This window comes from Sorex fumeus, unplaced genomic scaffold (assembly GCF_029834395.1).
Source record: "Sorex fumeus unplaced genomic scaffold, SorFum_2.1 ptg000098l, whole genome shotgun sequence".
Classification (NCBI taxonomy): domain Eukaryota; kingdom Metazoa; phylum Chordata; class Mammalia; order Eulipotyphla; family Soricidae; genus Sorex; species Sorex fumeus.
In genome coordinates this window covers 72,090,650-72,101,836 of record NW_026606155.1, presented here as the reverse complement: position 1 = coordinate 72,101,836, position 11,187 = coordinate 72,090,650, and the positions used below count along the sequence as shown (strand labels likewise).

At 58.6% G+C, this 11,187-nt stretch overlaps 1 protein-coding gene across 1 annotated transcript; it reads right to left on the bottom strand.

The window, feature by feature from the left end:
* Nucleotides 1–2,501: 2,501 nt before the first annotated feature.
* On the bottom strand, nt 2,502–9,836 carry SLC22A17 (solute carrier family 22 member 17). The gene is made up of 11 exons (XM_056133914.1): nt 9,822–9,836; nt 8,982–9,239; nt 8,207–8,701; nt 8,000–8,103; nt 5,590–5,744; nt 4,628–4,793; nt 4,286–4,431; nt 3,826–3,931; nt 3,373–3,590; nt 2,943–3,054; nt 2,502–2,852 (listed from the first exon to the last, which is right to left on the bottom strand). The coding sequence occupies exons 1-11, from the start codon at nt 9,834–9,836 to the stop codon at nt 2,564–2,566; spliced, it is 2,064 nt and encodes a 687-aa protein (XP_055989889.1). The 3' UTR covers nt 2,502–2,563.
* Between the last annotated feature and the right edge of the window lie 1,351 nt (nt 9,837–11,187).

Sequence of the window (11,187 nt, the reverse complement as noted above, 5' to 3'; positions counted from 1 at the left end):
CCACCCTTTTCTGGAAGGCTAGAAGAAGCTGGCCTCAAAACTTGGATTTTCCTAAGAATGCCTCTCTCATGCCATGCCATTCTGGCCCACCCCTAGGCCTTTGCTCTCCCTGGATGGTTGGCCTGGAGCTGAGAACTGTCTCTTGTTTCCACGGCCCTTGTCTGCAGCAGGTTTTCTGCCTCTCTGGGCAAAGTCTCGCCTTTGCAGGCTGCGGTCCTTCAGATCTGCAACTCCCCACCAGACGGTTGTCCTCCTCCTCATGAATATGCCTCATGTTAGATGCAGCTTCAGCTCCCTAAAGAATGGCCGGCAAGTGCACTGAGAATCCGGCATGGTCCTGGCCTGAAATAGGCCACAGAAGGCATGCATGAGTGGAAAGAATGGCTAAACTATTAACTCAGTGAGCATCTCTCCCATGTCAGGCTTTGGTGTTTCAAAGTTGAGTAAGACGGTTCCTACTTGTAAGGAACGTTTCATCTTTAGGGGTCATTTGAGAGGCACTTAACCTAGTTTATCTTGTTAAAGTCTCCAGGTAACCCTGGAAGAAAGCTGGAGGTTAAGAAATAAGCCCTCGTGATAAAGGTCGGCCAGGGCTAGTCCAGCCAGGAGGCAGGAGTCCTGGTTTCTTCCTGCCACTCACCTCGGTGCCTCTCCCTGCTGCCAAGACCAGGGCCCAAAGATTGGAAGGAGTTGGGAGAAGGACCACAGGGCATCCACGAAGAGCCCCAGTCCAGATCTGACCCCATCATTAGTTTGGTGACCTCGACGAGCTACTCAGTGTCTCTGCTGTCAGCCTCATGTGGGGAAAATATTGCAGTGAACACAACCACCAGTCCCCATCTCTCAGCACCCAGGGTATTGTGTGTGTGTGTGTGTGTGTGTGTGTGTGTGTGTGTGTGTGAAGCAAGATAGTATTTATTGAAACCAAATGTAATTAGATGCAAAGCGGGTTGGTGTGGGGGGGAGGGCAGGGGGGAGAGAAATATGTGTACAGGAGAGAACAAGCTCAAAAGAACAAGCAAGCAAAGATACACAGAGGCCAGCAAGTGAGACATGTTCAAGGGGAGAATACAGGCTAGAAGGAGCAAGCCAACCCCCTCAATTTTGTTTCCCCCCCCCCCCCCCGGGCTGTCCATGGCATGGGAAGTCAGTAGCCCTAGAAGTGATTCTTCAGTGGACTGGTCTTTGGATGCCAGTGTCCATTGTCCTGACAAAGACCCTCCTGATCCTGTACCCGCCCTAGTCAGGGGTCTCTGGTTCCTAACCTTGTATCACTCCTGCTTCTCCCTCTCTGGAGAGCTCCCCACCCTCCCTCCAATTAAGCCCCTTTATGCCTCAGCTTCCATCCAAGTACTAACCAGGCCCGACCCTGCTTAGCTTCCGAGATCAGACGAGATCGGGCGTGTTCAGGGTGGTATGGCCCAGCGGTAGGGGTTTGCCTTGCACGAAGCCAACGTGGCCAACCTGAGTTCGATTCCTCCGCCCCTCTCGGAGAGCCCGGCAAGCTACCGAGAGTATCTCGCCCGCACGGCAGAGCCTGGCAAGCTCCCCGTGACGTATTCGGTATGCCAAACACAGTAACAACAAAGTCTCCAATGGAGACGTTACTGGGCCCACTCGAGCAAATCGATGAACAACGGGAGGGCCATGCCTCAGCTCAGAAGGGTCCTTTGCTATTGCATGCAACCACACACACAAAGCTAACGTCATTGATCCAAATACCTACCATGGGGCCCGAGAGACAGTCACAGGATTAAGGCTCTTTCTTTGCACACAAATGGTTTCCAGAGCACTACAAGAAGTGATCCCTGAGCATAGAGCCAGGAGTAAACCCTGAACACCACGAGTGTGGCCCCCAACAAAGCAAAATCAAATACCTACCTGCAGGATTCCCGGGGTTACCTGACCTGTCGGCCTAGCCCCAGCAGCGTGGCTGACTGTCAGTAAGGGGTGGGAGATGTCTGACTCTGGGGGCAGGGCAGGGAGAGGGAGGGAGACAGTTTTGTGTTCGGGTCACACCTTAGCACCCTGGAGTGGGAGCTGGTGGCACCCCCTGGCGGTATTCAGAAGACCGGTGGCAGCCCCTGGCAGTATTCAAGTGACCGCCTGGTTCAGGGGACTCACGGAAAGCCGGGCGTTTGGGTTCTCAATCCTGGCCATGAAGTTTTGATCCGTTTAGGTCCAACCTGGAGAAGTCTTCTCCCAGGAGGAAGGAGAGAAGGCCATGCCCGGGTATGCTCATTTACTGAAAATGTCTTTATTGAAACAGATGAGAGCGCAAGGAAGAATGAGGCCTGGGAGGATGTCTTTGGGCACAGGAGGGGAGCCCAGACCTATTATGGTGACGGGTGGAAAGAAGCTCTCCCCGCCCTCAACTCGCACGCCTGGGAAGTGAAGACGAAGCAGCGGGGAGGAGGCGGGGTGTGCGGACGACCCTCTGTCCTGGGCTTCTGGGGTGGCCCGGCCTTCCTCACTCGCTCCTCCCCACCTCTGCGCCCCCCCCCCCCCACCCCGCCGGGCTGCGCGCCCCCTTGCTAGACGGGCCAGCCTTCTACCAGGGCGCTCAGAGAGCGGGGTTGGGGGTGGCAAGCAGCGGGACGTGGTCACAGCGGTTGGGGGGGGGCTGCCGCAGCAGGGACGGCCGGCGGCACAGCTCCCCGTCCCGGAGCACTTCCGGCAGGAGCTTGCGCTTGGTCTCCGGGAGCAGCATGATGCTGAGGATGCAGAGGAGGGCGCAGGCCGCCAGCACCACGTGCTGCAGGAAGGCGCCGTGGCCCATGTGGAGGCGCTGGGCCGGCCCGCTCAGCCCCCCCAGCGCCCCCAGCGCCATGATCAGGCCCAGACCGCGGCCCCTGCAGGTGGGGGAGAGACGGACAGGCACTCAGCCTCTGGGGGGAGGTCGCCCCCGGCCCTGTCCAGCCGCCTGCCCACCCCGCACTCACCGCACAGTGGTCGGGATGATCTCGGCCGCCAGGAGGGTGCTGAGGATGCCAGCAGCTTGGGAGGCAAAGAGGCCCAGGACAGAGAAAGTGGTGATGGCCGCGTCGTTGAGATCTGCAGGACAGAGAGCAGGGAGGTGAGAGGGGGCTGGGAAGCGGGACTCGGCCTGTTCCCTGTCTCTGCCCCTTGGATTCCTGATCCTGCGGCTTGGGGTGGGGGTTGGGGGCCCCTCCCTGGGCAGCGCCTGATGAAGAGAACAGGCAGGGAGCGTGGTGGGGGGGAAGAGGGGGCAGGGGTGGGAGAGGCGAGCAGGGGTCTGTTCTGTTCTGCTCTCGGGTGGCCCGTGCCGGAGGTGGTGGCGGAGCCTGCATGTGGCACCTCTGCTGGGCTTCCGTGGCTGGGCCCACAGTGTGGGGGAGGGAGGATGCTCACAATCCCACAGGCCCAGCAGGACCAGGGACGCGATGCCCGTGAGGGTCATGGAGAGGAGCAGGATGCCCCGGCGGCCAAACCGGTCCACAGTCACCCCCAAGAAGACACAGGCCAGCGCCGCAGTGCCACTGGCCAGCAGGGAGCACAGGTAGAAGTCCGACGGGCTCCCGCCTCCTCCGATGGGCTGGTAGCAGTGGCCGATGGCGTGGGCAATGAAGCTGTGTGGAGGGGTAGGGGACAAACAAGCACGTGTCAGAAGCCCTCAGCAGGACCTGAACACACACACACACACACACACACACACACACACAAGCACGCATGCACACACACTCCCACACACATGCACACACACGCCCACACACATGCACACCCCTCCCCTCTGCAGTCTCCCTCCTGCCCGCTGCCAGCCAAACCTCATCCCAGCTACTGGCCTGGCGGCAGCCTCAGCCTTACTTGGTGAAGCCCAGGATGAGCAGATTTTTCCAGAGGTTGCGGTAGTTGAGGAGGGAAGCGAAGGAGAAGGAGGATGTCGCCGGGAGGGGGCAGGTGTTCTCCAGGTCTTGGGGAGAGAGAGGGGCTGTCCGTTAGGGGGGACAGTGCAGGACCCAGGGCCCTGCACTATGGATGGGGATAGGTGGAGAGTTACCAGCACATGGGGGGCGTGTTACACTGTGAGGTGTGCATGACGCACCGCTTGAGGGACTCTGCCCCACCCTGTCCCCCACCCTGCAGAGATCCCTGTTCCCCACCCTGCAGGGACCCTGTCCCTTACCCTGCAGGGGCCCTGTCCCCCACCATGCAGGGACCTCTGTCCCCCACCCTGCCCCTTACCCTGCAGGGACCCTGTCCCCCACTCTGCAGAGACCCCTGTCCCCGACCCTGCAGGGACCCTGTCCCCCACCCTGCCCCTTACCCTGCAGGGCCTCCTGGGCCTCCTCCCCCAGCATCTGCCCATGAGGCCTGTTCCGCTCAGCCAGGATCCTCAGCACAGACTGAGCCTCCTCGATCTGCCGCTTCACTATCAGCCACCTCGCCGACTCCAGAAACAGGCCGGGCCAGCTGGGGACGGGTGGAGGGGACACTCTTGAGTGAGTGGGCTCCCCCATGTCCTGACCAGGGATGGGAGAGCCCCGCCCCGCGCCCCCACGCCCCTCCAAGGAGGCCTGGTCATGGGTCAGTGGAGAAGAGGAGGGACTCAAGGTGGCTGGAGGTGGGGAGGGGAAGGCCCAGGGCGCAGGTGGAGGACAATACTGACCCATAAAACAGGAAGAGGATGCAGGGAGCCGTGATCATCCGCTGCAGAAAGCGCCAGTCCTTAGAGACAAGGGCCAGGCCCAGGAACAGGAAGTGACCTCCCACCCCCACCAACTCCCCGGCCAGGGCCACCCGGAGCCTCTGGGTTGGGTCGCACAGCTCCAGGCCTGGAGACACAGCGGGGAGCAGGGGAGAGGCCAGGGGGGACAGAAGAGAGAGGGAAGGAGGAGGACAGAGAATGAGGTCAGAGCCTGCATGGTGGCCAGCTCCTCCAGCAGATGACCTCCCCCCCCCACCCCTCGCAGCTGGCAGAGTGGCATGCTTCCTCAGGGACCCTGCCCCGCAGACCTGAGGCTACAGGGTCAGGGGCCCTGGAGGGGGCCCCTCACAGGCCTCTCTCTTCCCCCTCTCCTCTGACCTTCCAGTCAGTCCTTGTTCAAGGTTGTACAGCTAGTCAGGGTTACTTTTCTATTTTTTTCTTTCTGGTTTTGGGGCCACACCCCCCTGGTGCTCAGGGACACTGGGCATGGATCACTCTTAGAGGTTCTATTCCCTGACAACGGTTTAGTCTCAATCTTGGGGATCCCGTGGTGGGGGAGGTGGATTAAAGAAAGGCAAAAGTTGGGGCCAGACAATTAGTACAGTGGGTAAGGTGCTTGCCTTGCACGCAGCTGACCCGGGTTCGATCTCCGACCTCCCATATGGTCCCCTGAGCACCACCAGGAGTGATCCCTGAGCTCAGAGCCAGGAGTAAGGCCTGAGCATCGCTGGGTGTGGCCCCCAAACAAAATAAAAGAAAAAAAAAAAAAGCAAGAGTCGCGGATCCTTCAAAGACCAGGGCAGAGAGACTGCTTTTGGACAACAGGAACCTGGGTGGCCTGACGGGGTGGTGGGCAGGGCTGGGGCTGCAGAGAGGCTGGTATGAGTGCCCAGGGAAGGGGCTGTGGGAGGGGCCACACTCACGCATCAGGTAGACTCCAAGGTCAACGCCTGCAAGCAGGAAGCCCAGGAGGAAGCGCAGGGCCATGACACCCGTGGAGGAGCCGGCGGCTGCCCCTCCCACTCCACAGGGGCCCACCAGCCCCAAGGTCAGCAGCACAATCGCGCGGCGGCCAAACCTGGAATGCAGGGAGAACCTCTCATCATCCAGACTTCCCGAGCAGCAGTTTCCGTGTGTGTGTGTGTGTGTGTGTGTGTGTGTGTGTGTGTGTGTTGGGGGCAGCTACGCCCTTCAAAGCTGGAGGTGTCAGAACAGGAGGAAGCACTGAGGTGAGAGATGATGGGAAGGCATGGGGACCATGGATGAGCAACGTCTAGCTACTGGGCAAAGGGATAGCTACAATTTGGTTTATTGACCTGGGCTCCTGGGCTCCTTGTTCAAAGACGAGGAAATTCTCCAAGGCAGGGAGACCAACCAATGGAGAAATAGAATATTGCTTAGGAGAGCTAGAACTGATGGGATAAAATTCTTGTTCAGGGGGAATGAGGCTGGTCTAGCTCGGTCTAGTCAGAGGAGACGAGTCATTGATTTGTGAGGACAGAGCTATTGATCTTTGGAGGTGAAGCCATGGGACACTTGTGTGTAGGGGATAGTCTTGGTTAGTGAAGATGGAGCTTTTGATCTTAGAGGACTGAGTAATTGATGGGGGGAAATGAGGTAACTTTTCCACACAGTTGGGGCTTTAGCCTAATTAATCCACAGGGAGGGTTAAGTGGGGGCGGGGCCACTGGAGAGGAGATTCCGCTATTGAACTATGGGATTGGGGTTATGAATCTCGGGGGTAGGAGTCTTTGATTCATGTACAGATCTTTGTCCAGGTGGCTGGGACTTATATGAGATGAGCCTATTAATCCCTGGAGAGTGACCAATACAGACAGGGTCACAAATCAGGGAGATGGGACTCTCAGTGAGTCAAGAAGGACACAGCTCTTGATGTTTGACAGTGGGAAGAATATTAGGGTCACTGGGAAGGAGCAATGATTCCCAAGTGAAGTTATTAACACAACATGTAGGGCTACTTCTCCCTGGGGATGGGCTTTAGCTTGGTTTTGGGGCCATACTCTGCAGTGTTCAGGGCTTATTCCTGGTTCTGTATTTCTGACTCTGTGCTTAGAACTGGAGATGCTGCAAGGCAAGCCCCTTACCTCCTGCACTATCTCTCTGGCCCTCGTCATGGTTTTTTGGGGGAAGCTATTGATTTTAGGAGACTAAATGATTGTTTTCTGATAATAAGGCCAGTAGTGCATGAAGACGGGCCACTGACCTGGGGATTTAGGGTCACTTGCCCACAGGGGTGTGTGACTGTGGGCAGTGGGGATAGGTTTGACTTGTGGAAACTGGACTACTGAACGACGGGTTGTCTTTAATCTGTGGGGGTTGAGCCCAGGGATCAAATGATAAGCCTGCTGGGATGGGATGTAGATCAGCGGAGAGGCATAGATGGTCAGTGAGATGGAGCATCTAGTCAGTAGTGATGGTGCTGGGAATCAGAGATGGAGTATTTCATCTGTAAAGAGAGCTTTTGGTGGGGGCCTGAGCGATAGTACAGCAGGTAGGGCGCTTGCCTTGCACACAGCCAACCCAGGTTCCATCCCTGGTGTCCCATATGGTCCCCCAAAACTCTGCCAGGAGTAAACCCTGAGCATCACCAGGTGACCCCCAACACAAACCAATAAAAGGCTTTTGGTGGTTGTGGGTGGGCTTGAGGAGAGGCATTAACTCATGGAAATGAAGCTTTAGACCTGGGAGGATCTGAACACTGAGGATTCATGGGTATGTTCAGGGCTGCTGTTGTGGTCACTGACCCATGGAGCGGGGGCTGGGTAGTCTACCCCAGAGGGCAGTCCCACACGAGCAGGTGTGGGACTATGGTAGACAGGGGGTGAGGGCCTTCTTCTCCAGAAGTCGTTGTTGATAAGTGGGGGAGAGAAGCTCCTTGAGCGGGAGGGGCTCACTGCTCAGAGCCACCCTGGGGGTCACTGGGGACAGACCACGGATGCGCAGGAACAATGATCTTTCAGAACGGCAGGCGGAGATGGAGTGAAGGGTCCAGGCAGGCGGGCCAACACTGACCCTGAGGGTAGGGAGGCAGGTGGAGGGGATCAGTGGTGGTCAGGAGGGTTGGGGCTGGGGACCGGTGGGGGCTGTTCCCTGGTATAGAGGAGGTGCGGTTGAGGGATTTCTGGAGAGGAGGGGCGTAGATGAGGGGGCGGGGCTCCGTGCCACTGAACATTAGTGCAGAGGAGATGACGAGTCCAGCGAAGTCTTCTTCCTCTTGTAAACACCAGCTGCCTGGCCAGTTCCCCCCTCCTCCGCCCCCAGCACCCGCTCCTGCCCACCGTCCCTCCGCTGCGGGGGCGGGGCCACCCTCACCTGTCCGTGGGGTAGCCCAGAAACAGGTAGCCGGAGGCAAAGCCCAAGATGAACAGGATCTGCTCCAGGATCACCTGCCAGCCCAGGTCACACACCAGGTCCCACTGGGGGGCGGAGAGGGATGGTGCTGGCGTGAGGCCCCGCGCCCGGAGAGGCTGTTGGGGGGAGGGCGGGGGGTCTCGGCTGCTCCCAGCCACGCCGCCTCACCTGGCCTATGGCGTTGGTGGTGAGCACAGGCAACCCGTTGTAGTCCCAGTCCTTGAGGCAGTGGTTGAAGTCCGGCGGGGCGAAGCCGCTGCACGCGGGGTCCGAGCTGGTGGCGGCGGCGACGCGGCTGGCGGCGCTGGCGGCGAGGGCCGCGCTGGCCACGCCCGCGCCGCTGGCGTTGGGGGGCTGCTCCCAGGCCGAGGCGTTGGGGGGGAAGGCCCCGTAGTGGCAGTGCAGCGGGGGCGCCAGCGTGAAGATGGGGTCGGAGGCCAGGCCCAGCGCCACGAAGAGCACGGGCAGGCAGCAGAGGCCGAGCTGCAGCTGCTGGCCGCCGCCCAGCGCCCCCACCTGGGCCAGCAGCGCCTCGAAGCTCAGGGGGCCGGGGGGCACGGCCAGCGACAGGCTGCTACCCAGGCCCGCCTCGGCCCCCTCCCGCGCGCGCTCGCGCTCGCCCTGCAGCTGCTCGCCGGCCACCGCATCTCCCAGGGTCCCGACCTGCGGGGCGGGGCGGAGGCAGGTGTAGCGCCGCGCCGCAGAGCGGGGTGCAAGGGAGGGGTGCAGGGGGATGCAGGGAGGGGTGCAGGGGGATGCAGGGAGGGGGTGCAGGGAGGGGTACAGGGAGGTGGTGCAGGGAGGGGGTGCAGGGGTGCAGGGAGAGGAGGGCCTGGGGTGCGCGCGGGGGCGGGGGGCACGCCGGGCGCTCGGCGCGGGAGGTGGGGGTTGCGGGGCGAGGACGGCCTAGTTCCCCCCACACCTCCCTGGCGCGGGCACTTACTCCTCCGTTGGGGCTGGGGGTGATCTCTACCGTGCTGTCGATTTTGTTGCCGCCCCCGCCATTGGGCTCGGGGGTCCCGGTGGCCACCCGCGGAGCCAGCTTGCCGACCGCAGGGGGCCTGCCGGCCCGACCCGAAACGATGCGCTGTTTTCTGGCCCGGTGGCGCGCCGCAGCCGGACCGGAGCCCCGAGACCCCACTCCGCAACCGCCGCGGGCGCCTCCGTCGTCTCTGCGATCTCTGCGCGGTTTTCCCCTCCCCTTCCTTCAGACTCTCCTCCCCCTTCCCACGTCAGCAGAACCTTCGTCCAGACTTTTCGTCAGAGAGAAAAAGGGGGGCCAGGGCCCAAGGGAGGGAGAGGATGGGGCGCCGTCTCTGTTCCCTTGGTCTGTGGGTCATTGCGGGGGAAAAAGGGGGAAAAGCTGAAGCATAGCCTAGATTGTCACGAGTTTCCTCCATTCCATCCATCCATCCATCCATCCACCCATCCATCCTCCACCTATCCTTCATTTGTCTATCGATCCATGCATCCATCATCCACTTATTCTCCATCCATTCATCCATGCACAATCATCTGTCCATCCATGCACCCATCCATGCATCCATCCAAAAACACATCCATGCACCCACATCCATGCATCTATTCACTCTTCATCCACCCACCCATCATCCACCCATGCACCATCGTCCATCTATTCTCCATCCATGTACCATCATCGATCTATCTTCCATCCATCTATCCAGCCATACACCCATCCATCCAAGTACTCATCCATGCACCCACCCATCCATGCACCAACCATCCATCCAACCTCCATCCATCCATGCATTCACCCATGTACCGATTCATCATCCATCTATTCATGCCCCTGTCATCCATCCTTTTGTGCATCCTTCCATGCATCCATCTACTCAAATGTTCAGCAGTAGAATTTGTAAAGTGTTTTACTATGCAACTGAACCTGTGCTAGGTTTTGGGTCTGCCAGCAGAGTGGACCTCATACACCTCTGACAGCTAACTAAGGAGAGCCATGTGAAGAGGCAGCTACAGTAACAGTTTCTGCACAAGGAGGATCAGGTGGGGGGGTTTCCTTAGCTGGCCTTCTCCTCTCCAAAGAGACACCTGTAGAGGATTCACTGCCACCCCGGTTGAGTTGCCATTGTTTCTTAGCAGCATTTGGCACCCTTGACCACCTCTTCCTCTCAACACTTTTCCTTTCTTAGCTTCTAAGTCTCATAGCCCCCTGACTTTCACTTTTGTTCCTCCTCTCCAATAATGCATACTTAACCTTCTTCCTCAGCATAATTCAATGATTCCCGTCCTCAGAGGCTCAGGCCCCCTCTGTCCAACTTGGGCTTGTAGGGACACTGTCAGCTTCAAGCACCACCCAAACAAACAGTACAAACCAATACACACGTGATTTCTGGGAAGATGCCCACAGCTCTTCCTCTCTTCTGAGCTCCAGGCAAGTGAAAACAGCTCTTATTTGACCTTCTAGTGTAGGTGATCAAGCTCAGTAAGTTCAGGAACAAAGTCATGTTCTTCACCCTGTAACTTGGTTGTGTTTGTAGGCTTCTTTGCTCAGTAAATGGCCTCTCCCCTCACCAAGTCTCTTCACATCCCTTAGTGACTTTCCTCCCTACCAACTAGCAACTCTGTGGCAGGAATTTACAGAAGTTTATTAATTTATTTCATTTTTTTTGCTTTTTTTGGGGGGTCACACCTGGCAATGCTCAGGGGTTACTCCTGGCTCTGCACTCAGGAATTACTCCTGGCGGTGCTCAGGGGACCTTATGGGATGCTGGGAATCGAACCAGGGTCGGCCGCGTGCAAGGCAAACCCCCAACCCGCTCTGCTATCACTCCAGCCCCCAGAAGCTTATTTTGACCAACTCTTCCATCCACCCTCACCACCCAGATAATCCCTTTACAATGAACCTTGTAAACTACGCCTGGCACCTCAGGGGCATGAAGAACTCAGCAAATAACCAGTTATTGAAGAAACAGCAACTTCCTCTCAACCCTGAAAGAGTAAGGCCTACAGTGTGTTCTGTAGGTTTGGCCAATAGTCTCTCAAGAAATGACCCCGGAAGCCAGTCAGCAGGGTTTATTTATTGAGGTGCATGCCCAGTGCCTGAGGCCCAGTAGAGGAGTCTCTCCCGGACTACCACCATGTCAGGGTTCACCGGCCCGTCCTCCTTTTAGGCA